Source organism: Lepidochelys kempii, chromosome 15 (genome assembly GCF_965140285.1).
Source record: "Lepidochelys kempii isolate rLepKem1 chromosome 15, rLepKem1.hap1, whole genome shotgun sequence".
Lineage (NCBI taxonomy): Eukaryota > Metazoa > Chordata > Testudines > Cheloniidae > Lepidochelys > Lepidochelys kempii.
In genome coordinates, this window is record NC_136394.1 from 4,001,502 (window position 1) to 4,026,788 (window position 25,287).

The 25,287-nt window shown below is 63.0% G+C and overlaps 1 protein-coding gene across 4 annotated transcripts; it reads left to right on the forward strand.

The window, feature by feature from the left end:
* The first annotated feature begins 236 nt into the window (after nucleotides 1–236).
* INPP5J (inositol polyphosphate-5-phosphatase J) lies at nucleotides 237–24,321 on the forward strand. 4 transcript variants are annotated; one of them, XM_073313645.1, is made up of 13 exons: nucleotides 237–355; nucleotides 3,999–4,846; nucleotides 6,773–6,883; nucleotides 8,433–8,541; nucleotides 10,134–10,250; nucleotides 10,342–10,517; nucleotides 12,924–13,035; nucleotides 17,609–17,718; nucleotides 18,313–18,502; nucleotides 18,614–18,751; nucleotides 20,948–21,025; nucleotides 21,934–22,038; nucleotides 22,454–24,321. In XM_073313645.1, exons 1-13 carry the CDS (start codon nucleotides 245–247, stop codon nucleotides 23,129–23,131), a joined length of 2,883 nt encoding a protein of 960 aa, XP_073169746.1. In that variant the 5' UTR covers nucleotides 237–244; the 3' UTR covers nucleotides 23,132–24,321. The 4 variants fall into 4 exon arrangements, with proteins under 4 accessions (XP_073169746.1, XP_073169748.1, XP_073169750.1 ...); XM_073313647.1 differs by having other exon boundaries at nucleotides 265–792; XM_073313649.2 differs by lacking the exon at nucleotides 237–355 and having other exon boundaries at nucleotides 3,137–4,846; nucleotides 20,920–21,025; nucleotides 22,454–22,805.
* Nucleotides 24,322–25,287: the final 966 nt, after the last annotated feature.

Here is a 25,287-nt window from a genome sequence, read left to right on the forward strand (position 1 = left end):
GCAGGCAGGGAGCAGAACCTGCAGTGGCAGCTGTGCCCAGAGACCCTTGCCATCCCGGGGCAGGGCAAAGGGCTCCCAGTCCCCGCTTTCTGCTTGCCCAGCCTGCTGCGCTCCAGCTGGCAGCGCTCAGTGGCACCTGATGGGCTCCTGCGCCTTTAAATCCTCCAGCAGGTTGCGGGGCTGGTGACATCACTGAGTCCCCGGGCTGCGGGAGGGAGCTGAAAGCATCGTCGGGGAGGCAGCGATGGAGCAACCGAGCCGCAGCAGCCGGAGGCCGGGGCCGGGGCCGGGGCCGGGGCGGAGCAGAACCGCTGCCCCGCAGGCTGCGGCTGAGCCCTGCGGCGGCCCCCGCAAGGTGAGGCTCCGGCCGGCCCCGCGGGCAGCCCGGGCACACCTGAGCCAGGGAAAATGGAGCCTCCCCGCGAGAGCCGGGCAGCGCTGCCCCCCGGGGTGCCCCGAGTGCCGGGCTGGCTGCTCCCCACGTGCCCGGCCCCGGCTCTGACCGGCTGTGAGCTCTGGTGACCGGCTGCCAGCTCTGGTGACCGGCTGCCCCTGCCCCTTGGGCAGCCTGGACCCCGGAGGGGCGAGTGCTGCCAGGGGTCGGGGCTGGCAGAGCTGCCCCGACGGGGCACGGGTCCGTTAGTCCGATGGCCCCAGGCTGCCCCCCGGCCCACGTCCCTCGCCCAGCTGCGCGAGGGCCTGGCCGCGGTCCCACGCACCTGTGGCCCGGGGGGAGCTGGCAGCACCAGCCGACCTCTCCCCACCTGGGGCCAGAGTCGCTGCTTTTGGCAGGTGAGTCAAATAACGGCTGGTGGTTTCTCCCGCTCCGCCCCCAGGCCTGGGCTGAGCTATTTTCATGGCAAGTGAGGGGAGGAGCCGGAGCTCCGGGGAGGTGGGGGGAGGTTGCGGGAGGTTGCGGGGGGCTGGGTCCCGGAGGGAGCCGGGCGCTGCTCTGTGCCCGGAGTAGAACCCAGGAGACCTGCCTGTGGCTTCCCAGCGGGACAGCTCTGCCCGGGGCAGGAAAGAGCCTGGTGAGGTGGAGGGGCGCGGGCCTGGCTGGCTCCGCTGTCCAGTGCCCCCCATCTCTCAGCCCCATGGGGGGATTTCACTGGTTTGCGCCAGACTCTGGCGGCTCTAGTAGCTTGGCCTGCTGTGTGTGCACCTGCCTTGGTGCCCCCAGCCATGCTTTGCCCCCCACCCCCCTGCGAGCACTGGCCGAGCTGACACCCAGCACCCGTGTTACCCAAGAGCCAGTCAGCTGCTTCCTCTTCCCCTTCCTGCTAGCAACGGGGGACGTTCCTGGGGCGAAAAGCAGCCCCTGCCTTTGCAGGGAGCCAAGAGGCCGAGGCGTCCCATGCCCGATGGGCCAGCAGCCCCAACGCGGGGTCCCCGGTATGGGAAGGGTTAAGGGAACGGTGCAAATGTCAGCAAGTCTGAGCTGGGCTGGAGAGGGGAAATGAAGGGCATGGAGGGGCCATGTGAGCGCAGGGATCCATGGAGGGAGAACGGTGCCTAGCTCCCCAGGTGCCAGCGACTAGCTACCCACAGCCCAGCCCCCTGCCGGCAGGTGGGACGTCCCGTCTGCCCCACAGCAGGGAGAGCCAGCCAGGAACTGGGTCCCCAAGGCCAATGCTCTTCACACAAAGGGGCCTCACGTCGGACACCGAGGCCAAGCTGTTCCCAGGGGCTGGTGGCTCTGGTTGTCCCAGCACGAGGGGGCCTGATCGTCCCTAAGAGCTGGGAGCCTGGCCCCCGCGGGCTGGGTGGCTGGAACTGCTAGTCCAAGTCCTGCTGGGGGACTGGTACTGTGGCCTGTTGTACCAGCAGGGGCAGAGGGCTCGGCCCCCCGATGCTCCCACCCCACAGCCAGTGCCCCGAGGCTGCTGACCTTGTGCTAAAGCGAACAGAGGCTAGAACCCAGGAGTTCGGGCTAGTCCTCTGCTCTAATGGCTAGTAGCAGAGGGGAGGCGGGTGCCTTGGTACAGGGGAGATGGGTGGGCAGCTCAGGCACAGCCCCTTGCCCACCGGTGCCAAGCGCTGCCAGAGAGGACAAGCCCCTAGGGGGAGGGAGACCCCCAGCAGCAGGGCTCCAGGCTGTTAGCTGGGAAGGGAACACTCCCGAGGGAGGAGTAGGCTGGCTGGGCAGAGCAGCAGGAGCGAGGTGACCGCATGGCTGGGCCGTGTCATGCTGCTGGGCTGGCAGAGATGGGGGATGGGGAGGGCTTTGGCAGAGTGGGGTTTGTGCCAGGGGCTGCCGGCTTTGGGTGCAGCCAGGTCTCTCCATCCCCATTCCCTAATCCAGCCCGGCCCCAGGCCAGCCAGAGGGTGTGTGTGTGTGTGGGGGAAACGAGCTGGGGATCCCCCTGATGGGGGGTGTCCCTTCACTCAGCTGGCTCCTGGACTCGCGTGACCCCCATTCTCCCTGGCATGCCTCGCACTGGCACTGCTGGCCACGCCTTGCCCCCACGCAGCAGGGCAGCGGCGCCATTCTCCAGCATCTCCTGCCCTAGATGGGTGTTCCCAGCATGCATAGCTCCAACCGACCAGCCTGGCGCCCCAGCTGGACACTCTGAGCATGGCAGTGAGTGGCATGTGGCGGGGCAGCAAGAAGCTCCTGGGTGTGACTACCCTGATGCCAATGGCATCTCTCCTGACCCCCGGGGGGTGCACGCGAGTGGGCAGCCGGGCCCTCTGTTTTTCTGGGCTCTGATGAATCTGCTGCCCCATGCTGTGTAGCAGGCCCTGCACCTGCCAGCCTCTATGCCCCCAGGATCTCACTGGTAACTCGCTGGAGTGGGCAGGGCACCGGCCTGCCAGGCGCTCTCTTCTCTCTCCTCCCCGTGTGCTGAGCTTGCTGATCAGATTGGAGCAGCCAGAGAGGGGACCTGCTGCTCCCTCCTGGGTGCCAGGCCCAGCCCTGCAGAGGCAAGACTCCGGGCACTCGCTTGGCACCATGCACTGCAGAAACTGTGCCACTGTGCAGCCCTGTGTGTGCCCTGGCCTCAGGGCTTTGACCCCTAGGAGCTGCGATGTGCTTGCCAGCTGCCGTCCTCTGCACCCCAGAGTTAGCCCTCTCAGAGTGCTGAGCCCAGGGGACAGGCAGGAGACAAGGAGCAGGGGGGGGGGTGGGCGGGGGCTTTTGCGGCCATAGCCCCTCATGCAGACTTGGGAAGGCAGCAGGAGCTCCGAGGAAGGTCCCTGACTTCCCTTCCCCAGGGTGGAGACAGGCTGCTGTGAACCCCAGGCCCTGAGAGCCCCGAGAAACACGACATGGCTCCGGGCAGGGGCACGCTTTGCTGGTGTGCTAATGTGCATGTGGCAGATCTGGAGCCACCCTCCCCACCCCCACGTGCTCCAGAGATACCCCTGGAGCTTTCTTGCAGGTACGTGCCTGCTCACCCGGTGTCCCAGCGCAGCCCCGGTGAGCCTGGGGAGGACAGGCAGAGGACAAACCTGGTGCAGAGACCTCTGGCCCGCACAAGGGGCTTTGGCCTCCACGTTACTGTTAGGGGGAGCCTCTAGCTCCAGTGGATGGGCCCTGGCCCTCCTAGGCTACTGCAGGCTTGGCCTGAAACAGGGCAGACGCTCGCCTCTTGAAAGCAAAGGTATGGCCTGCAAAGGATCCAGGGCCCAGCATGCACTGCTGCATCTTGGTCCCACACCAAAATGGAGTCTGGCCCGCTGGGGCCTATGGGCTGCACTTTCATAGGCAGTGGGCCCATGAGTGCTGGGCACAGGATGGGTGGATAAAGTGCACGTCTCGGGGTGGGGGCATCTCCGGAAGCTGGGCGCCCCTGGGAGGAGCTCATCTCTGGAAGGGGGGGTATCTCTGGAAGGGGGTGTCCCTGGAAGGAGATCATCTCGGGGTGTCCCTGGAAGGGTGGCGTCCCCAGCATGAGTGCGTCTCGGGGTGCAGGGATGGGCGAGGGCCAACATCCAGGCCAGGGGATGCGAACGTGGCAGGGGCTCATGCACACCCTATCTGTTCTCTCTCTCAGATGGAGCCGGCTCACCGTGGGAACAAGGACCAGGGACCGGCCTCGGCCATGGGGGCCCCGTCTCTATCGCCGAGGGGCTCCATCACCGCCACCTCCCCGGGACTGTTTGCTCCCCTCATGGCCCCGTTCGGGGCGGAGGGCTCAGTTCGGTTCCAGCCGGAGGGCTCCAGTGGGCCCATCTCAGCAGCGTACCCCGGGGGGAACCTCCCCCTGGGGCACAGTGGCTCCAGGCCCGACACCCTCTTTGACCCTTTCCATCCCATCTCCCCTCGCGCGCAGCCCGAGGGCTCCCAGCACGTGGGGCCGGAGGAGAGGTCCCCGGGCAGGCACAGCCAGTCCCTGGCGCTGGAGAGCAGCAGAGCCCAGCCCGACGGCTCAGGTGGGGCCCAGCTGTTCAGCTTGCTGTCCCCGGTGGAGTTTTGCCCACTGTCCCCGGGCACTGGCAGCCCCTCCTCCCGCCCCAGCCCGGCGCCCGCTGGGAAGCTCAGCCAGTCGCCCAGCCGATCCACACACCCCGAACTCTGCCCCCTGGATCAAGGGCCCTCCGGGCAGATGCTCCCTGTGGAGCGGAAAGAGGCACTCCCCAAGGCAGAGTCCAGTGACTATATTTCCGGGGGCAGAACTAGCTCGTCCCCCAGACCCGTGAGCCTCCCCAAAGCCATCTCCAGCGAGTTCCTCTCCGGGGGAAGGATCGGCCCCTCCAAGTGCATGGCCCTGGCCAAGGTCGAGTCTGAGGAGTTCCCCTCCTACGGGAGGAGCAGCCCGTCCCTCGCCCTGCCTGGCTGCATGGACCCCCCCGAGGCTCCCGTGAGCCGGCTGGGCAAGGCCAAGGAGAACGGCGCATTCTGGTGAGCGTGAGCTGCAGCGCTGGGGGAGGGGGGGATCAGTCTGATCCCTGGGGGGCTGGGAAGCCTATTTCAGGGCCAGGGCATGCTCAGAGCCCTGCTGCGGTCGGCTGGGCAGGGGGAGGAACCGGGAGAGGCTCTGGCTGAGTGCCAGCATGGAGGAGCAGAGTAATGCCCCGCTCTGGTGCTCTCTGCAGGTGGCCGCAGCATGCTCAGCAGAGTCAGGGCCAACTGCCCAGCTCAAAGGCCAGCCCAGTGTGGATGGGCAGAGCCCCTTCAGGAGCTGGAGCACATGGGGGCAGGTGGGGTGTGTGCCACCAGCCTGCCGACTGCTCCTAGTCCTGGCAGCGGCCGGGGATGTGATCCCAGTGCGGGGCTCAAAGGGCAGCGGGGTCAGTTGTGTAGTTGTCTGTCCATTCAGCTCCCTAGCTTGGGATCCGGGCCTAGCCTGCCTGCCCCATACATCTACCCTGCAGCTGGAACCCACCTTCTTCAGCAACTTCAACTGTCCAGCAAGGCTGGCGTTCAGTGCCATGGCGTGACTGATAGCAGCTCTGCGGGAGGACAGCACACACATGCCCTGGGCTCCGGGCCCCTCTACCAATCCCAGCCCTTCACAAAGAGAGAGCCCGCAGCTGCTCCAGAGGAAACAGCCCAGCTTTCCCCCCCCCCCCACCCGATGCCAAGGCATTCCCTGCTCCTCCCTTCCTCCCCCAGGTCTGCCACATGCTTCTAAGGCAGGGCAGCAAACTCAGGCAGACTGTGGGGAGGGAAGTGGGTTCCAATGTCTCCCCCGAGCTCAAACCCAACCCCTTCCACACCACCCAGAATCCAGTAAGCTCCTGGATCAGGGGTATGGTGACCAGATGTCCCGATTTTATAGGGACAGTCACGATTTTTGAGTCTTTTCTATTTAGGCTCCTATTACCCCCAGTCCCTGTCCCGATTTTTCACATTTGCTGTCTGGTCACCCTAATGAGGGGAGAGACCCACGAGAGACCCCATTTCTGCACCAACTTCCTGGCTGGGGTCAGCTGCAGCCTTGTGTGTGACCCATGGCTGCGGCATGGTCCCTGGGGACTCAGATGCAGCCACTGCCCTCCCCCCACCTCTGTCATCTTGTGCAAATAAGCTAATGAATCAAGTTACATTTTGCAAGTAATTTGCATGTCACTAGAACCACCAAGTCCTGCCCTGAGCAGTGGGGCAGAAGGAGTCGTCATGGGGCTGCACAACCCCAGGCAGCTTGTTGGGGTGGGTGGCTGCTCATTAGGGTGACCAGACAGCAAGTGTGAAAAATCGGGACAGGGGGTGGGGGGTAATAGGAGCCTATATAAGAAAAAGACACAAAAATCGGGACTGTCCCTATAAAATTGGGACATCTGGTCACCCTACTGCTGATACAACTGGGGATTAGCAGGCTCCTGGGGGTGGGGGGCTGCAGGGAGCCTGGGGCCAGCCTGGTGTTGCTATCCCGGCCCTGAGCCCACAGGGCAAGGGGCAGAAGCTCCACAGAGGCTGCTAGTGTCAAAAGACACTGCTGTAGGTGAAGGCCTTCCTGCCGCCCAGCCGGGTGTGTGACAGTCCAGCTGAGGCGTGGGTGTCGAGGCAGGGTTGAGCCCTGTGCCTGCCATGCCCTGGTATGGACCACGCGCCCAGGGGCTAGCACTTGCTGAGTACACTTGGTGCGTGGCATGCCCAGTGCGGTGTTCTTAGCCCAGCTGAGCTCCGCTTGCAGCGGGGCGGGGTGCCCAGCAGCCTCTTCCTCGGGCACAGCCTTGCCAGACCCCGACCTCATTCATTAGCCTTTGCCATGGCTGGTTCTCTCTCCCCACAGGGCAGCAGCTCCGAGGCAGAGGGGTAAGCAGCCTGTGGGGGAGGGGCACCCTTGTCCCAAAACCTGAGCGTGGCTCCCTTTATCTTTCCAAGGATCACCGTGGTCACGTGGAACGTTGGCACAGCCATGCCCCCGAGCGATGTGACCTCCCTGCTGCACCTCAACACGGGTGACACGAACGACACCGACATGATCGCCATTGGGTAAGGGGCGCCATGCGCCGGGGTTGGAGGAGGCTGCCCTGCGGTAGGTGGGTCCCAGAGAGGCCAGGAGACCTACTTCTGTGGTCACCAAAAGGAATCGTCCACTAGCCCAAGCAATAATCCAGGTTCTAGTCCCAGCTCCCCAAGTGTGCGTGCTGCTCCTGCAGCAAGGAATATGATTCAGAATAAAACACAGGATAAAGATATAACAGTAAATGTAGCCCAAACACTTTTTAACCCCCTCAAATCCACCCTCCAGCCCTCCTCACTCCCCCCATCCCTGCTTGCTATACATGGCAGAGCCCAGCCCATACAAATGCCCCTGCACCTCTCAGGACTGGGCCATGGACAGTTCAACATCCCCTCCAAAGCCTCGTAGGAGTCTCTCTCTCTGCGATCAGCCCTTGGCCATAGTGAGCAGCCCTCAAGGGCATGGATCCATTGTTCTGTTCAAGCTGGATTGGAGCCAGCCCCTGGTAACACTTAATGCAGTTCTTAGCTACCAACGAGGCAGCTTCCAAATCAACGCACGGAGACTTTGTTGGCACGACAAGCCAGACGAGTGTTGCCAAAGTGCAAGAAAAAGACAGGCCCTTTGGGTACTATTGTAGTGGTTTACATTAGTACCTGGGAACCCTAACTGAGATCAGGGCTCCATTGTTCAGAGATAGTCCCTCTCCCAGAGACCTTCCAGTCCAAATGAGGCTGCTTGTGGGCTTGCTCTCTCTCCTGCTGGACTCCCCCATCCAGGCTGGGAGTCGCACACAGCACAGGAGATTCAATTCCCTGTACCCGTTTATGATCACTGTCCATTCCTAGGGCTCTCCAGGTTCCTTGACACCTCTGGCCCACTTGCCTGGCCCCCACAGGCATGGTGCCCAGGGGCCTGGCACTGTTTAAATTCCTCTCTGCTTTTTGATGCGACGTCTTCAACCAGCAGGTTCCCTCGGGAGGGTGTGGGATCCCCGTCACTGTAAGTTTAAGAACAGGTTGGACAAATGCCTGTCAAGTCTGGTCTAGGTTAACTTGGTCCTGCCCCAGCACAGGGGCTGAGGACCTGACCTCCCGAGGTCCCTTCCGTTCCAGCCCCACATTTCTATGATTCTATCCCTGAGGCAGTGTCTCCCGCCCTTTGCTTTTGTTAACAGCTGCCCGGGCTGAGGTAGGGCAGGCTGTTAATAATGCAAAGCCATGGGTGGTGCAAACCTTGGCAGAACTACAGTGTGAATAGGGGCACAGAACCCCTGCGGGGTCCCCAAGACCCCTGTCTGGCGGTTAAGCCCTGCCCTGCTGGCTGTAGTGTTTGACTCACCCTGAGCTGCCAGCCGGGCACAGTGCAGAAGCCCCCTCCTCTGCCAGCGGCAGGGACTCTCCTGGGGGGATTTCCATCTCCCTGCTCCCTCCAGCACTGGGCCTCTGCCCCTGTCTGAGGGAGTTGCCCCTAGCTGATGCCCGGGCAGTCTCCTGGCAGGGAGGAGTGCCCGCTGGCTGGAGGGCTGCTGGGGAGTCTTCCCAAGCCTGCAGTCAGACCTGTCTGTCTCCCTTCCAGGCTGCAGGAAGTGAACTCCATGATCAACAAGCGCCTGAAGGATGCCCTCTTCACAGACCAGTGGAGTGAGCTCTTCATGGACGTGCTGAGTCCCTTCAACTTTGTATTGGTAGGGGGGGTTGGGCTCGAAGGCCTGCTTGGTTTGAGCAAAAATCTGACTAAATCAAACTGGCTACCCCACCCAGCAGTGCAGGCAACCAGGGCCTCCCTACGCCCCCCCAGCCTGGCAAGCTGACACAATTCCCCATCCCAGGTCTCCCTGGGTGGTGATTTGAAGGAGATTGCTCTAATGCCTAAACAATGCACAGGGAGAGCAAGACCCTGCCACTACTTCATTGGGTGACTCTGGGCAAGACCCTTCCCTGATCTCTGCCTCAGTTTCCCTCATTGCACCACGGAGAAGTGACACCCTGCCCCACCTTTGCAAGGTACTAAGAATCTGGGACATGAGGCACTTCTTGTCCCATGGGTGTCTCCTTAGTGCCGTTTGGGCTACTTCTTTGAATTAAAGTTTGGGGTGAGGTCAAAGAGTAGAGGGGAGCTGGTGGAGAGTCAGGAGTGGGGTTGGGTTTGGCAAGTCGGGGAGCGCAGAGAACGTACAAAGCTCATGACAGTGGTATCTGGTGCCAGGCACCTTCCATGGGCTTCTGCCTGTGATCTGAACACTCCCAGCCCCCTGGCCCCCTTTGTGTGTGTCCTCACAGCTGTCTCCATGGCAACTTGAGACTGTGAGGTCACAAGCACAGTTAAACTCTTCTAATGGGGGCCCCAAATGCTGGGTGGGCAGTGCTGTGTCTGGCTCCTCCCCTGCCAGAGGGGTGGGGGTGTAACTGTACCTGGGCCCAGGAGTGGAGGGCAGGTCTTCCCCAGTAGCACAAGGGTGGGGGCTGCTCTGCCATGGGGGCCTGAGCCCACCCCATTTCCAGTGGATCTACCCTGTGGCCTGGAGCCCATGGAGCTGCCCTGTGCCATCCCATGGCCCTGCGGCTCACAGCACTCCCCACCATGCCTGCCCGGCCAGCCCAGCATACCTCCCCATCCTGCTGGTCCCTTGCTGGCCCACCGCCCCCATCCCTTGGGGGGCTAGCACAGCCCCCAGCGCACTGCGTGTGGAGTCCTGGGCTTTGAGCAGCCGCCGGACTCTGGCCTGATCCGAGGGCCTAAGTGCCCACCCCCATCCAGGGAACTAAGCCCCGCTGGGACTCTGGGATAGCGCCTGTTGCCAACAGAGTGCTCTGCAGGGTCCATTCCTGGGGCAGTGGCATGCTGGCGTGAGCCTGGCTGCATAAGGATTGCCTGGGAATGGATGTTGCGGAGCAGGGCGCCGGCTGGGTACCAAATAGGGTGGGTACCAAACAGGGTGGGTGCTCCCGGTCACAGCAAGCTGCAGATCTGCATGCTTGGGGTGGCTGCTATCTGCTCTGGCTGGTGCATAAACACCCCTCAGTGCTGTGCCATGTGCCAACGCTGACCAGTCCTGCCAGGCCTGCCCCAGGGAAGGTGGGTCAGTGCCATCAGCCCTGTCTCGCAGATGGGGAGACTGAGGCAGGCAGGGGCAGGGAGGGGGGGGCACCTGGGCAGAGCTGGGATTCTAGCTGAGGTGCTGGCCCAGCCCTGCACCTCAGCCCCATGCCCCCTGCCATGCAGGGGAAAAGCCCTGGAATGGCTGCCCTGCCTCACGCCCTTCTCTCCCTGTTGCAGGTGAGCACGGTGCGGATGCAGGGTGTGATCCTGCTGGTGTTTGCCAAGTACTATCATCTCCCCTTCCTGCAGGACATCCAGACGGACTGCACCAGGACCGGGCTGGGCGGCTACTGGGTGAGGAGGGTGCTCTGGCGGGGTGGGGGGATGTGACTCCGGGGGGGGCTCCCCTCCTCCGATGACACAGCTTGGGTTCCTCTTGGAGCAGGGCAACAAGGGCGGGGTCAGCGTGCGGCTCTCCATCTTCGGCCACATGGTCTGTTTCCTGAACTGCCACCTGCCAGCTCACTTGGAGAAGGCCGAGCAGCGCAAGGAGGATTTCACCACCATCCTCAACATGCAGCAGTTCGAGGGACACGTAGCCAGCGGCATCCTGGACCACGAGTATGTACCCCCCGGCTCCTTCCACTCCCTGCCCGCCCCACCCACTGGCTCTGATTGGGGCTTGGAGCTGAGTCTGCAGCTCCACCCCTCTGAAACAGGCTGTGTCCCGCCCCCAGGAGCCAGATTCAGGTGCTGAACCCCTGCATCCAGCAGGGTTCCCAGCGGGGGCTCTGCTTTGGGAATTGCAAGCCAGCACCTTGCCTGGGGAGTGCTGTGTGGTCCCCACGTGGATTTGGGTCCTGGGCCTCCCTTGGCCCTTCAGTCCTAAACCCAGCTGGGATTGCTCTGCAGCAGCACCCATCTGAATCTGTGGCCCCTCTGGATGTGTGCTGGGCACAGGGCTGTGTGTACACGGCCATTCTCCTGCGCTGGCAGATGGCTTCCTCCAGGCTAGCTGGGGGGCAGGGAGTCTGCTTCAGGCCTGTCAGGTTGTGGTTTGCTCTGCCCACTTCCCACCATGCTCTCGTGCTCAGTGCTAGCAGGGCTGCAGGCCCCGGGACAGCCCCACCAGCTAGCGCCTGGCAGTGGAAATTTCCACCCCGGGTTCGCGCTCTCCCGTTTGATCCATGGAAAGTCGGATGATCTGAGCAGAAGGTTTCGGCTAATTATCCCCAGGGCTGCCGGGCCCCGCACCTGAGCTGCTCCCGCAGCGGGGCTGGCAGCTGGCCAGCGCGTTATCGGCAAAGCACTGACCTACATTCCCTCGCTCGCACAGCTGGGCTGCTGAGAGCGCCTGCGCAACTGGGTGAGATTGACTCCTGTCCCCAGGCCTCCCTGTGTCAGAGCCACGTGTCCTGGCTCCTGCTCTGCCCCCGCCTGCCCGGGCGCTCCCCTGTGCGTCCAGGGTCCTGCCCAACACCCCCCATCCCAGGACCCCTGTGCATCCAGGGCCCCACCCAACAGCGCTCTGTGCATCTAGGCTTCCCATGTGACCAGGCTCCTGCCCTGCCCTCTGTCACGGAGTCCCTGGGCGATGCTCTGGAACTGCTCCCCATGAAGCCAGGCAGGACTCTGGGGAAGTCTCCTTTCTGTGAGCAGACTGTCTGCAGGACACACAGCTCACACAGCTTCCACCTTCCTGGGTCTGACCTTGGAGCATTCAGCCTCCTCTGCCACTCTGTGTGCTTCCCACAGCGAGTCCACCCAGGCGGGGCTCCTGGGGAAGCCAGAGGGTCCTGCCCCCCAACTTCGCAGTTAGACGTGACTCTCAGCCAGCCAGTAAAACAGAGGGTTTATTAGATGACAGGAACATGGTCTAAAACAGAGCTTGTAGGTGCAGAGAACAGGACCCCTCAGCTGGGTCCATTTTGGGGGGGCAGTGAGCCAGACAACCACGTCTGCCCTTCACTCCATGTCCCAGCCAGCCCCAAACTGAAACTCCCTCCAGGCCCTCCTCCTCTGGGCTTTGTCCCTTTCCCGGGCCAGGAGGTCACTGGATTCCTTTGTTCTCCAACCCTTCAGCTCTCACCTTGCAGGGGGGAAGGGCCCAGGCCATCAGTTGCCAGGAAACAAGGTGTCGGCCATTCTCTGTGTCCAGACTCCTGCACACACCTGCCCTCTAGGGCTCTGCAATGATCATACACCCTTATCCCACCCCCTAGATACTTAAGAACTGCCTAGGGAAAACTGAGGCACCCCCACACTATTCAGAGGAAACATTAAGAACAGTCCCAGTTCGTCACACCCTCTGCAGCCCACAAGCTCCCAGAAGCCAAAGTTGAGACACAGCCCAGAACCCACCCTGCCAGCCCGCAGCCGTGCTCCAGCTCCTCAGACGCTAGCAGGCAAAGGGCTCCTGGCTCCTGCCTGCCTGGGAGCAGGCTCAAGTCCGGGTCGCATTGGGGCTCAGAGGACAGCTCCAGGACTGCTTGTCACCCAACCTGTCACCCTGGAGCTGGTTGGAGGGCCCAGGGGAGGCCCTGGCAGGACTGCCAGAGTCCCAGCTGCTTTCTCCCTGTCCTCTGGGCCCTGACTGCTAGACCGAAGCTCTCTCTCCGCCCCGGGTTAAACTTCCCCGAGACCCTGTGACGCTGGGTCTCTGACAGCGACCTGTTGGGAATCGTGCCCCATCGTGCTGGGTGCTTCAGGGGAGCCTTCTTGGACAGGGCTACGGGAGCTGGCGTCTGGGGCAGGGATTTTCCCTCCCCACTGCCTTACCCAGGACATTTTCCTGGGCCTCAGTTCTCCGAGGCAGCGCAGCCCAGTGGCTGGATCCCAGGCCTGGAAGCCAGGACTCCTAGTGCTCTCCCCGGGTTGTCACTCAGTCACTGCAAGTTCTGGAGGGAGTCTAGTCCCGTCTCTGTGGGCTGCAGCTGGCCCGCCCCTGGGGACGCTGCATTTGTGCTGTGTGGGGGGCACAGAGTCCCCTCTTCACCCTGGCCCTGCTCTCACCCTCGTTCTCCCCAGCATCGTCTTCTGGTTTGGGGACCTCAACTTCCGCATCGAGAGCCTAGACATCCGCTTTGTGAAGTACGCCATCGACAACAGCATCCTGAGCCAGCTGTGGGAGAAGGACCAGGTGAGAGGCCGTCCGGGCAGGTGCATCCCACGTGGCAGGTGCTTGCTTCCTGTGCGTGCTCGGCTCTGAGTTAACGCTCGGCGGTGCTGAAGGGGGGCCGGCAGATACTCTTCTGCTTTCCTGCAGCCCCACATGCTAGGTGCTGAGGGCGACATGGGGCTGAGGAGCCAGCACCTCCCTGGGGCAGATATGAAAATCCAATCCCTTGTGCCCCCCGCTGGGGGGGCAGGGAGAGCTGCTCCCCCGGGGAATGAAAATCCCCGGCTGGGGCCCACAGCTCCTTGGGGACGGGGAGGGCAAGAGGCTAGAAAAGCTCCTTCCTCCTAACCCGGTTGCTGCCAGCCCAGAGCCCATGGGGCATGAAGGGCAGGCGTGCCCCTGGGCTTGGGAGAGAGGTTCCCTGGAGCCCAGCTGCCTCCATGACCCCGCCGCAGAGTCCCCTGGAGTGGGGCAGCGTTGCTCCCCCGCCTACTGCCTGTCACGAAGTCCCTGGGCGATGCTCTGGAACTACTCCGTACAAGGCCAGTCAGCGCTCTGAGGGAGCCTCCTCTCTCTGAGCAGACTGTCTCCAGGGCAAGAAGCTTCCACCTTCCTGGGTCTGACCTCAGAGCATTCAGCATCCCCTTCCACACCGTGTGCTTCCCATAGCGAGTCCACCCAGGTGGGGCTCCTGGGGCAGCCAGAGAGTCCTGCACCCCAACTCCACAGTCAGACGTGACTCTCAGCCAGCCAGTGAAACAGAAGGTTTATTAGACGAAAGGAACACGGTCTAAAACAGAGCTTGCAGGTACAGAGACCAGGACTCCTCAGACAGGTCCATCTTGGGAGGCAGGGAGCCCAGAACCCCATCTGGGCCTCCCTCCATTTTCCCAGCCAGCTCCAAACTGAACTCTCCAGCCCCTCCTCTGACCTTTGTCTCTTTCCCAGGCCAGGAGGCCACCTAATTTCTTTGTTCTTCAACACCTTCAGCTGGCACCTTTGCAGACGAGGGGCCCAGGCCATCTGTTGCCAGGAGACAGGGTGTCGGCCATTCTCTGTGCAGACAGCATCACACTGGCCTTCTAGGGCTCTGCAACAATCACACACCCTTATCCCCCCACCTAGATCCTTAAGAAATGCATACAGGAAACTGAAGCACCCCCACAGTATTCAGAGAAAACATTAAGAACAGTCCCACTTTGTCACGCTGCCCTGCAGTGATGTGGCCATCCTGTGTTCTTGCTCCATGAACAAGGTAAAGTCACAGTGCGGAATCCCCCTTAGGAAGAGATTGACGGGGGCCGGGAGGCTGGGAGGGGGTTTGTAAGAGGGTTGGGTACTGGGGCTGCTCAGGAAAGCGATGTGCAAAGTGCCTCGTTCCTCCCTCTCTGTCTGCTCCCTGGGGTGTGGCTCACAGCTACTTTAATCGCGTCCCGTTCGCCCTGCAGGGCCAGTGCGGTGTGCGGGAGCTGGGGCCCAGCCTGGCTTGTGCATCCACAAGGGAATTGCTCCCTGCGTTCCCAGTGCACAATCTCTGTGGTTGATGCACAAGCCCAGCATGACTCTCAGAGCCTGGAGGGAGCGTGGGGGCTGAGACAGGGGAGACATGTCTCTGCATTGATGGGCTCTAAGGTTGATGCGAGGCTGTAATTGCTGGGCTCTGGGCATGCGGCCCGCACGGGGGCCCTGAGCCCCGTGGGGCTGCACTAAGGTTGGGCAGAGAGCACAGGAGCCGCCTGGCACTCCTAGAGGTTTGTGCTTGGGGCAAAGTCCTCCCAGCCTGGCCTGTGTTGCCGGGAGCTGCGGGGACATATTTGCATGAGGATCTGGATCTTGGCGCCTGCCAGGGCCGGATTGACCTTTTGTGGGCCCGGTGCCAAACTTATTTGTGGGCCCCCAGGGGGGCAGTGGAGCATGGCACAGGGAGGTCAGTCCCCAGAGCAAGGGGCCAACCAGGGGCAATGGGGCATGGCATGACAGGGGCGGCCCAGCTCCACCCAGCCCAGTGCGAGGGCACTATTTACAAACTGGTAGTTGCCAGACACACAGTGGCCCGCCCCGCCCTGTGCTGCCAACATGCCCCTTCCCCTTGGGGGGCGGGCCCATGCCGCACCACACAGCCCCCCTCCCGCCCAACTGTCATGGCGTCCCTGGGCGATGCTTTGGAACTACTCCACATGAAGCCAGTCAGGACTCTGGGGGAGCCTCCTCTCTGTGAGCAGCCTGTCCCCAGGGCAAGAAGCTCACCCAGCTTCCACCTTCCTGGGTCTGACCTCGGAGCATTCAGCATCCCCGTCCACACCGTGCGCTTCCCACAGCGAGTCCACACAGGCGGGCTCCTGGGAAAGCCAGAGGGTCCTGCCCCCCAACTTCACAGTCAGACGTGACTCTCAGCCAGCCAGTAAAACAGAAAGTTTATTAGATGACAGGAACATGGTCTAAAACAGAGCTTGTAGGTACAGAGATGAGGACCCCTCAATTAGGTCCATCTTGGGGCGCAGGGAGCCCAGAACCCCATCTGGGCCTCCCTCCATTTCCCCAGCCAGCTCCAAACTGAAAACTCTCCAGCCCCTCCTTTGGCCTTTTTCTCTTTCCCAGGCCAGGAGGTCACCTGATCTCTTTGTTCTACAGCACCTTCAGTCAGCACCTTTGCAGGGGAGGGGCCCAGGACATCAGTGTGACAAAGTGGGACTGTTCTTAATGTTTTCTCTGAATATTGTGGGGGTGCCTCAGTTTCCCCTATGCAGTTCTTAAGTATCTAGGTGGTGGGATAAGGGTGTATGATCGTTGCAGAGCCCTAGAGGGCAGGTGTGTGCAGGGGTCTGGACACAGAGAATGGCGGACACCCTGTTTCCTGGCAACTGATGGCCTGGGCCCTTCCCCCCTGCAAGGTGAGAGCTAAAGGTTTGGAGAACAAAGGAATCAGGTGACCTCCTGGCCCGGGAAAGGGACAAAGCCAAGAGGAGGAGGGGGTGGAGAGAGTTTTGGGCTGGGTGGTTGAATGCAGGGAACACCAAGGCTGGGGTCTAAGCTCCCTGCCCCCTAGAAGGACTTGACTGAGGGGTCCTTGTTGTACCCAAAAGCTCTGTTTTAGACTGTGTTGCTATTGTCCAATAAACCACGGTGAATCCCAGGAAGAGGGGTGCAGGGCCCGGACTCCCCCACACTTTGTTACAATCAGTTGCCAGGAGACAGGGTGTCGGCCATTCTCTATGTAGACACCATCACACTGGCCCTCTCGGGCTCTGCAACAATCACACACCCTTATCCCCCCACCTAGGTACTTAAGAAATGCATAGGGGAAACTGAGGCACTCACACAGTATTCAGAGAAAGCATAAAGAAAATTCCCACTTCATCACACCAACACCCTCTGGCCAGAGCCCCACCAGACCCACTGTGCCCAGCGCCCCCCCCAGACAAATGCATAGCGCCCTGCACAACACCACCCCTGTCCAGTGCCCCCCTGCCCACAGCCCCCCCACAACTGCCAAGCACCCCCCCACAGAACCCCCACTCCCTAGTGCCCCAACATACACCTCTTCCCTGCCCCCTCCCAGCCCAGCAGTGCCCCCGCAAGTAACCCACTCCCCCACGCCCTGCCTCCTGGCCGCACTCACTGGCCCTGCTGGGAGGCGACTGTGTTTGCCGGGCCCCCGGCAGTGCAGCCAGGGCTGGTCCTGGGGCGGGGAATTGCTCCGGCCCCACAGGAGTGGTGTGATCAGCCAGGCCAGGGCCTGCCCCGGCTGGGCTCCTCAAGACGCACTTCCCCTTCAGGGACCCAGCCAAGCTTCCCGCACGGTCCCCAGCTGAGACGGGCCAGGCTTCTGCACCAGTCCCAGATGGCTCAGCTCCGGGGAGACGGGGGGCCCCACTGGTGGTGGGAAGCAGAGACTGCCCGGAGCCGGAGGTGCCCTGGGGTCAGGGCAGGGGGCAGAGAGGAGCAGGGGGGTGGGGCTGAGGAGGCAGCAGGTGGGAAGGCCAAGAGGAGCAAGTGGTGGGAGCCCTTCTGAGCATAGGCCCAGCTCCATGGAGCCACTGGAGCCATTGTAACCCGGGACTGCCGCCTGCGTCCGTGCTCTCAGCTGGGGCTCCAAGGGCAGGAACAGGTGCTGGCTGAGATCCCCAACCCTGAGTCTGCAGCGGCTCAGCCGGTCCTCCCCTGCGCTCCAGGGAACGGCCACTGGGGCTCCCCAGGGCAGGCGTTAATGGGGCTGCCCCCAAAAGAGGATGAAGGGGGGAGGGGAATCACCAGGGCCATGGCTCCACTGAAGCCCAGAGCTCCACTCCAGCAACGCCCAACCCCAAGCCCCTCCCCAAGTAGGGTGACCAGATGTCCCGATTTTATAGGGACAGTCCCTATTTTTCGGTCTTTTTCTTATATAGGCTCCTATTACCCCCCCACCCCCGTCCCGATTTTTCACATTTACTGTCTGGTCACCCTATCCCAAAGCCCAGGGCCAGCAGCTGCGTTCCCTTCCTTGGAGTGGGTCAGGAGCTGGGGGGCTGCAAGGGCTGGAAGGGAGGCCTGTGTGAATTGCACTGCGGGCTGACCCTGCCAATGTCTGTCCATTCCCCTTGATCCCCTCTCCCAGCTGAACATTGCCAAAGGCACCTGGCCCATCCTGAGCGGCTTCCAGGAGGGGCCCCTCAACTTCCCGCCCACTTTCAAGTTTGACGTGGGGACCAACCAGTATGACACCAGGTAGGGGTGCAGCGCGAGTGACTTGCCTGCCACGGGGAGGGAGAGGCTGAGGAGAAGACTGGGGGGCCTAGCTGTGAGAGTGGGCACTGGGTGTCTTGAACTCTGGAACTGGGGTACCATTCTCCTCATTGCAGGCTGCTGGCGCTTGGCTGGGGGACACAATACAAGCAGGGAGTAGAAGCAGCTTCTGCATGGGGGCTGGGAAAGGGGCTCCAGAATGGGAGGCATAGGGCGGGCACACCTGTGCGGGGGAGGATATGGCAGGATACATCAGCACCGGGAAATAGGGACAGGCAGAGGATATGGGTGGCTGTGTCGGCCTGGGGGGCATAGGGATGGGCGGAGGGTACAGGCGGCCGTGTTGGTGCGGGGGGCATAGGGATGGGCTGCCGTGTCAGCGCAGGGGGCATGGGGTTTGTTATGGGGGAGGCTGCAGTAGCCATGTTGCCAGGGAGTCCCTGCAGTTGCACCAGGGAGCATCCCCAAGATGTGCTCCGTTCCCCTCCCCCAGGGCCTGCGCCGGGGAGGGGGGCGGTTTGCGGGGAGACCCCTTTGCCCTGTGCCAGCTGAACGGTGCCCACCTGTGCCACGCAGCGCCAAGAAGCGGAAACCAGCCTGGACCGACCGCATCCTCTGGAAGATCAAGTCCTGCAGTGCCCCGCACAACCCCGGCGGCCGGAGGCCCAGCAGGACTGTCCTGGCCGTGACCCAGCTCTGCTACTGCAGCCACATGGAGTATGTGGTGAGCGACCACAAGCCTGTGGCTGCCATCTTCGCCGTGCAGGTGAGTCAGTCTGGCCACGGTCCTGAGGGCCCAGCCCCTCGACAGAGGTGCTTGACTTCCCCTGCAGGGGTGCGGCTGCCCCCGCTGATGCCCTGTGCTTCTCCATGGCAGTTTGCCTCCAAGACCGACAAGCCTTTGGTTGAGATTCAAGTGGCCGACGAGTGGTCAAGACCCGAGCAAGCCATTGTCCGATACAAGATGGCCACTGTCTTCCACAGGAGCTCCTGGGACTGGATAGGCCTCTACCGGGTAAGGGGCTGTGCTGTAGCTGGGGCTGAGTGCCAGAGGGGCAGGGTGTGGGGCCCTCCTGTGGGTGCTCCTGGCCTCTCGGCTGGGTCCTTCCCTGGCTGCTGCTTGGGCATGCAGGGGGAGGGGGTGGCTGGCGGTGTGAGGGGGAGCAGGTCCAGATGGCTGGGGGATGGCAAGCAGGTAGGCAGGTGTTCCCTGGAGGTGGAGATGGAGGGTGCGGGCTCCACGGGGCTCCTCCCTCCCTAGCCCCCAGAGTCCCACACCACAAAAGAGCTGTATCCTTGCCCCTTCTCCCCGCTCAGGGCAGTAGCTCCCACCCCATGTCTGTGCAGTCAGCAATCTTTGAGCAGGTGAATGGGGAGCGCTGCAAGGCTAGATGCCTGTTACAGGGGTGCCCTGGGGTTAGTTCCCTCTTGAGGGGCAGAGCTGTCCTGTGGGAGCACCGGCTTTGCCACTCTGAGCCAGGCTGTCCAGCCTTCCTAAGCGGCTACTGCCTGCTGCCCTTTCCCTTCCTGATGGGGCGAGCTGCCCATGGCCTGAAGTGGGAGAGCCGACTCCCTTGGTGCTGACATCCCTAGCTACAGTGCTGCTCTGTACCACATGGCGAGCCACCGCCCCTTGGCAGCCAGCTGCAGTGTGTGCCAGGGCTCTGCGAGCATGGACCCAAGGTGAGCCCCGGCGAGCTGCAGGTGTCCTTGGCACTGTGCAATCGGCTCACAGGGTAAGCCTTTCTGGAGCAGCCTGCATCTCACCTGGGTGTCTCCTTACAGCTGAGGGAGGGAGGGAGGGCCTCCAGCGCAGGAGCCAGGCAATGTGACTTTCAGATCCCCCTGTGCCAAGCTGGGGCTGCAGGGGAGGCTCCCATGTGCTGCGCTGCAAACCTGATCCCCTGGCAGAGAGACTCCAGCAGCCTGCAGGGATCACGCGTCGCCCTACACCCCTCTCCAGGATCTCTGTTTCCCATGTGGGGCCAGCCTCTGCTCCCTGGGCCCTGCTGTCTAGGCCCCCTGCTTTCCTAGGCTCACTGAGCCAGGTTCTCCCCTGGGGTAACTCCCCTGGCTTCAGTGTGTTCACCCCAGGGAGGAATCTGGCCCCTCTTTCTAGCAGGGGCCATCCCTCTTCCCCTTGCCCCTGCTGCTAACTGGATTCCCCAGGGGCTTGCGGGTGCCCTGGGTTATAGCTGCCTGGCCGGGAGCTGCTGCGTGCCAAGGCCCTGCCCTGGGTGCCGCTGCGATGGGGCCGTGCAGCCGGGGGGGTTGGGGGGACATGTCTGGGGCAGAGCCTGGTCTTCGCTAACAGCTCCAAATTGGGGCACTGCTGCTATGGCAGGAGCCTGGATGGAAGTGACAGAGGGGATGCGTCCCCCCAACGCCCACTGGGCGAGCCCATGCCCCGCTAGCGCTTGGGGCTGGGGGGCTGGCCAGGGGCACCTGACCTGCCCTGTGGTGAGGAGAAGAGGCAGTCACCTGGGTCATCCTCGGTTCCTGGATGCCCAGCCGGGGACTGGGGAGTGGGCTGGGGGGGCGAGCGCCTCCGGCTCCGGTGACTCGTGTTGTGCCCAAAGGGGTGTCTCACAGTGCACTATTTGTAAATGGATTGGGAGCCCCCAGGGCTGGAGAGGAGAGCCCCTCGTAGCTCCGAGCCCAGAAGGTGCATCCAGGACGAGCCCTGGGGCGTTCAGAAAGCTCAGGACTTTGGGGCTGTGGCTGCTGGTGGTGGGTGGGGTGACCAGTGGGTGCCTGCAGGTGCTCCGCACCTCTGAAAATTTGACCCCGTGTGTCTTAAATGGAGCCCCCAGATCAGGCCGGGTTGTTGGCAGAGGCTGGCTGGGAGCTGAGGGTTGGCTCGCGGGGTACGACCAGGCTGGGTTAGGGTAAGCATGCTCTGGGGTTAGGGGTCAGAATCGAGCACCTTGGGGTTAGAGGTCAGGGATTAGAGTTGGGCATGGTCCAGTGATGGGGTTGCGGTTGATGTCAATGGAGCATATTCTAGTGTGGCTGGGTTAGGGGGTCAGTGTTAGGTGCACACTGGTGGGGGTTGGGTCGTGCAGGTGAGTGTTATAGGGGTGGTGGGCAGGGTTAGGAGTCAGTGTGAGGCCCAGTGGTGTGGGCAAGAGCAGGGGTCAGCACTGGGCACTCTCTGGGTGGCTGGGGCCTGGTCCCATCTAGCTCTCCATTGGGACTTCTCTCCCTGCAGGTAGGCTTCAGGCACTACAAGGACTACGTGGCGTACGTGTGGGCCAAACAAGAGGACCCAGAGGGCAGTGTGTACCAGGTGTGTGAGCCCAGCCCCCGTTCATGGCCATGCACCCAGCTGGCCCCCGCTGGCTGCTCCTTTTGCCTCTGCTTCCCAAGTACTCCACTGAGCCCCACTCTCTTCCCCCCACAACAGTGAGCTAGCCCTCCCTGCTCTGCCAGCCAGGTGAGGGTCAGCCCCCGATAGAGCCTGGGGCTCTCGGGATCTCCCAGCCCATGGCGTCTTAGGGCAGCCTCCCTCCAGGCTGGGTGTAGCACGCAGCCCAGTGGCAGGCAGCCATTGTTAGCGGGACATCCTGCACCAGAGGGGAGTTGTACTGGGGGCCACCAGGTGTGTGTGTGGGGAGGGGGGAGCTGGAGAACCAGCACCAGCCAGAGGCCAGGTGTGGGGCTTTAGAGCTTGTAGGGCAGTCCAGGGGCTGGATCGGTGACTAGAGAGACAGCCACATGCCCAGTTGAACCAGCCCCTCATAGCATGGAGACAGTCCCTGCCATGTGGGTAGATGATCACACAATCCCATGCAAGCCACTGGACGGCCTGGAGCCTGGACTCCATGCCACAGCAGGAGCCAGGCCGTTGCCAACGGCTGCCGGTGGCGGTGATCTGCCTGGGTGCCAGGCTCCCTGCGCCTGTTGGAATATGCCCTGCTCCCGGCGAGCCTTTGGCCTCTCGGAGCGCCGGCTCTCCGACTAGTGCCACGTCCTCTCCATCTGCCAGCTCTGCATTCGCCTGTCCCCTTAGAAACGCCCTGGGGCGCCACATGTCCTTCCTGGGTATGCCAGGGGCACTGTGATGGGCCCGCATGTGAGCTACCCCGCTGGGTGCTCTGCCATGCCAGGGGTGGGGGAGGGACGGGTGGATTGCAGGGCCCATCTTGTGTGGCTGGCAGGGCCCCTGATGCCCCCTCGCTCTCCCCGGGGCTGTAGGTGGTGTTTTCGGAGGAGGCGCTACCCAAAGGGAAGGGCGAATACATTCTCGGTTACTACGGCAACAACTACAGCAGCATCACTGGGGTGACAGAACCCTTCCAGGTGAGCAGCTTCCTGCTGGGCACGTCCGCAGGGGGCAAGGCACATTGGGGGGCACCATGCAGGTGGGGATGGGGAGTGCAGGGCAGGGGCTGCTGTGCAGGGTACAAGGGCATCACAGTGGGGGAGAAGAGATGGAGGGTGACAGGGAGGGGAGTTCTGGGGGTGTGAGCTGAATGACATGGGGGTTCTTGGGGCCTCATGGTGCCAGCTGCTGCCCAGAAGCTGGGCTGGCCTTGCCCCAAATGCGCTGTGACATGTCTATGCCCCCCCCTTCCACGGCAGCTGAACCCTCGGTGTGGGGAGGTGAGGGGCAGGAGAGAGGGCGGACTGTCCCGAGACACCCCCTCTCCTCACGCACTCCCCATGGGGCAGCACCAGCCTTGTCTCCCCACTGACTGTCTCTGTGGGCGTGCAGATCTCGCTGCCCACGTCGGAGGACGGCAGCAGCCAGACAGACAGCTCGAGCACCAGCTCCGAGGAGGAGGACAACAGCACCCTGGTCCTGCTGGCGCCCAAGTCCCGCAGCCCCAGCCCTGGCAAGATGAAGAGCCACCGAAGCCGCAGCCCCAGCCTCCCCAAGTTCCAGGGGCTCATCCTGAGGCCGATGAGCCACGAACGGGGGGCCAGCCGCAGCCCGTCCCCGCAGAGCCGACGCCCCCTGAAGGGTGACATCCCCAGCATCCAGCTGCCAAAGGAGGAGCTGCCCTGGCGCAACGCCAAGAGCAAGGAGCCAGCGCGGGCTGCCGAGAGCCAGGAGAACAGCCGTGCCCCTGGCTACAGGACTGCGGGGGAGCCCTGCGGTGCCTGGTGCCTCTCTGACGACAACCCCCTGGCCAGAGCCAACCCCAGGAACCTCGGCCTGCTGCCCGCGCTCCGCCTGGAGACTGTCGACCAGGCCATGGGCCCAAGGAGGGCGAGTGCAGACCAGGGCTACCCTGCCAGGAGGATGAGCCCCACCAGCCCCACCGCTGGGGCCGCCAATCTGTTCAGCACCTCCCCCAAGGAGGGGAGCAGCTCCAGGGACAGCCAGGACCCTCTGCCAGCTGCAGCCACTGGAGTCACTCAGGGCCGAGCAGCTGGCACTGCACAGTGAATGCTGGGCCTGGCCACTTGCAGTGACCCCGTGTAGAGCTTGCCGCGTTCTTCCCCGTGTGCTGCCTCTCTTGCCCACACTGGGCCACCCCAGGTGCTCTGTGATCCGTCCCTGCTGGTGTGATGTAGGCAACGGCCGTTAGCGACCCACACGCCCTGCCCAGGTCCAGGCATTGGCCACTGCACGGACACTGCTCCCCACACACACTCACCCCAGCCATCCGCCCGCCGGATCCTGTAGTGTGAGTGTAGTGAGGCCCCAGCAGGGCCGCTGGGTCCATTCCTCCTGTTCGCTGTTCCAGTCGTGAAACCCTCCGCCCCAGGTTGTCTGCTTGGGCCCCAGCTCCGGTTCCATCAGCTGAGAGACGGCGCCTTGGGGCTGGGCTTGGCCAGCGCTTCCTGGGCAGCCTGGAGCACGGAGTCCATAGGGCATGAGCAGGGCCAGGGAGTCGGGACACTGGGTATGGCAGAGCCCATGGCAGCAGTCAGTGGCTATGCCAGGGGGATGTGGGCAGGGCTGGCAGCCTGGGGCCAAGAGGATGTGACTGGGGGAGCTGGTTGGGAGCGGCTGACAAGACAGACCAAGCTGCGGTCCAAGTCCTCCTTTCCTTTGCCGCACAGCTGGGCTGAGCCTGCCGCCCACCCCCACGCAGAGCAGGCTGAGGAAGAGGAGAGACAGTGGGACTGGCCCCATAGCCCAGACAACGTCATGGACAGGGAGGTGGATGCTGAGGAGCCTTCTGGGGGCCCAGCTACAGTCTCCAAGGGGGAGGGTGCCAGATGCGCTGAGCGCTGGCCCCAGGGCTGCACAGGGAGCGTGTCAGGGTCACTGGGGGCAGTAGTGGTGGGGGCCCAGCTGTGGTTCCAGCTGGCGTTGGGTGCGAAGGGGTGGTTGGGGCACGGTGTGGTGCTGGGGGCACAGGGACAGCATCAGGGCAGATTAGAGCAGAGGGGGACAGGATGGAGCTGTGCAGCACAAGGAGAGGGGGGTCACTGACCCACAGCTGTTCACTCCACAGAGCCTGGCCTGGGTCTGCAGCACAAGTGCCCACGAGGGAGGGAAGAAACCAAAGCTGCCAGGGAGTGCATGGGCCTGGCTGCCCTGGGGCCCATGGCTCAGCAAGGGTCAGAGCCAACACACCATGTCCTACCACATTGCAGCTGATGGAATAAATGCCCCACCCCCAGGTGCCCCCTGTGCTTTGATTTGCTGAACTGGTATGTGCAGGAGGGGCTGGGGCAGGGATGGCAGGCCTGGGGCTGGCTCAGGAGGGGGCACTACCCTAGCACTCAATGCCAGCCCCCGTGCAGCACCAAGGGGTGCCATGCTGCCAGGAGCCCCGAGGCCCCAGCTCAGCACAGAGAGTGCCTGTCAAAGCACGGTGCTAGTCACCGGTGGTCCCTGAAGGCTCCGCCCCAGGGAGCTACTGCTGGTGGGTCACTCCATTCACCTCCCCCGCTTGCCCTGCCTGGGCCTGTGCTGGGAGTGTTGGGGTGGGGGGCCATGCCCCCTGGGTCTGCCACTTGCTGCATGTGGGGGGACCCTGAGTGGGGGACTGGAGCTGGCAGAGCAGAGTAGTGGTAGGAGGAGGGGCCCCAGGCAAGGTGTGGGGACCATGACTTCCTGCCTCTTAGCGGACAAGGATGTACCAAGGTCAGCTGCTGCCCCACTGCTGAGGCTCCCCTGAGCTGGGCGCCCCCACCCTGTGCTGCTCTGGGGGGGGGGGAAAGATGCTCAATGAGTGGCTGGCAGCTTGAAGCCAGTGCTGTTCCCGCCCTCCCCGGCGCAGTTTGGGCCCTAGGTGCTTTCTCTAGGTCCCGTCACCTCACCCCATGTGCAAAATAGCCCCCCCAGCTGCATGCGCACGCTGCGTCCCCTTGCCCCCGCCCCACGCATGCTGGCTCCCCCGCTCTGTGCTATTGCTGTGGATAAAATTAGCAACATTCCCCCAGGGCCATAAGGAATGTGCAGGGCAAGCAGCTGACTGGGCCACCTGCCCTTCCCGGGGAGCTGGGGGGTGGGAGAAGGGGCCACGGTCCCCTGCAGGCAGCCCTCCCCCCCTCCTCTTCTGTTGGGGGCCTGGGCAGGCCAGGGTACTGCAGAATGGGAGGGGGAGGGTACAGAACGAGGTGGGATGCACAAGAGGCTGATGGGAC

Excerpts from the sequence above, each read along its gene's own strand:
- INPP5J (XM_073313644.2), top strand. The coding sequence starts at position 3,636 with ATGCACTGCTGCATCTTGGTCCCACACCAAAATGGAGTCTGGCCCGCT. Across the intron at positions 8,542-10,133 it reads GTCCCTTCAACTTTGTATTG|GTGAGCACGGTGCGGATGCA; the intron begins GTAGGGGGGGTT and ends TCCCTGTTGCAG. Across the intron at positions 21,026-21,933 it reads CAGAGGGCAGTGTGTACCAG|GTGGTGTTTTCGGAGGAGGC; the intron begins GTGTGTGAGCCC and ends CCGGGGCTGTAG.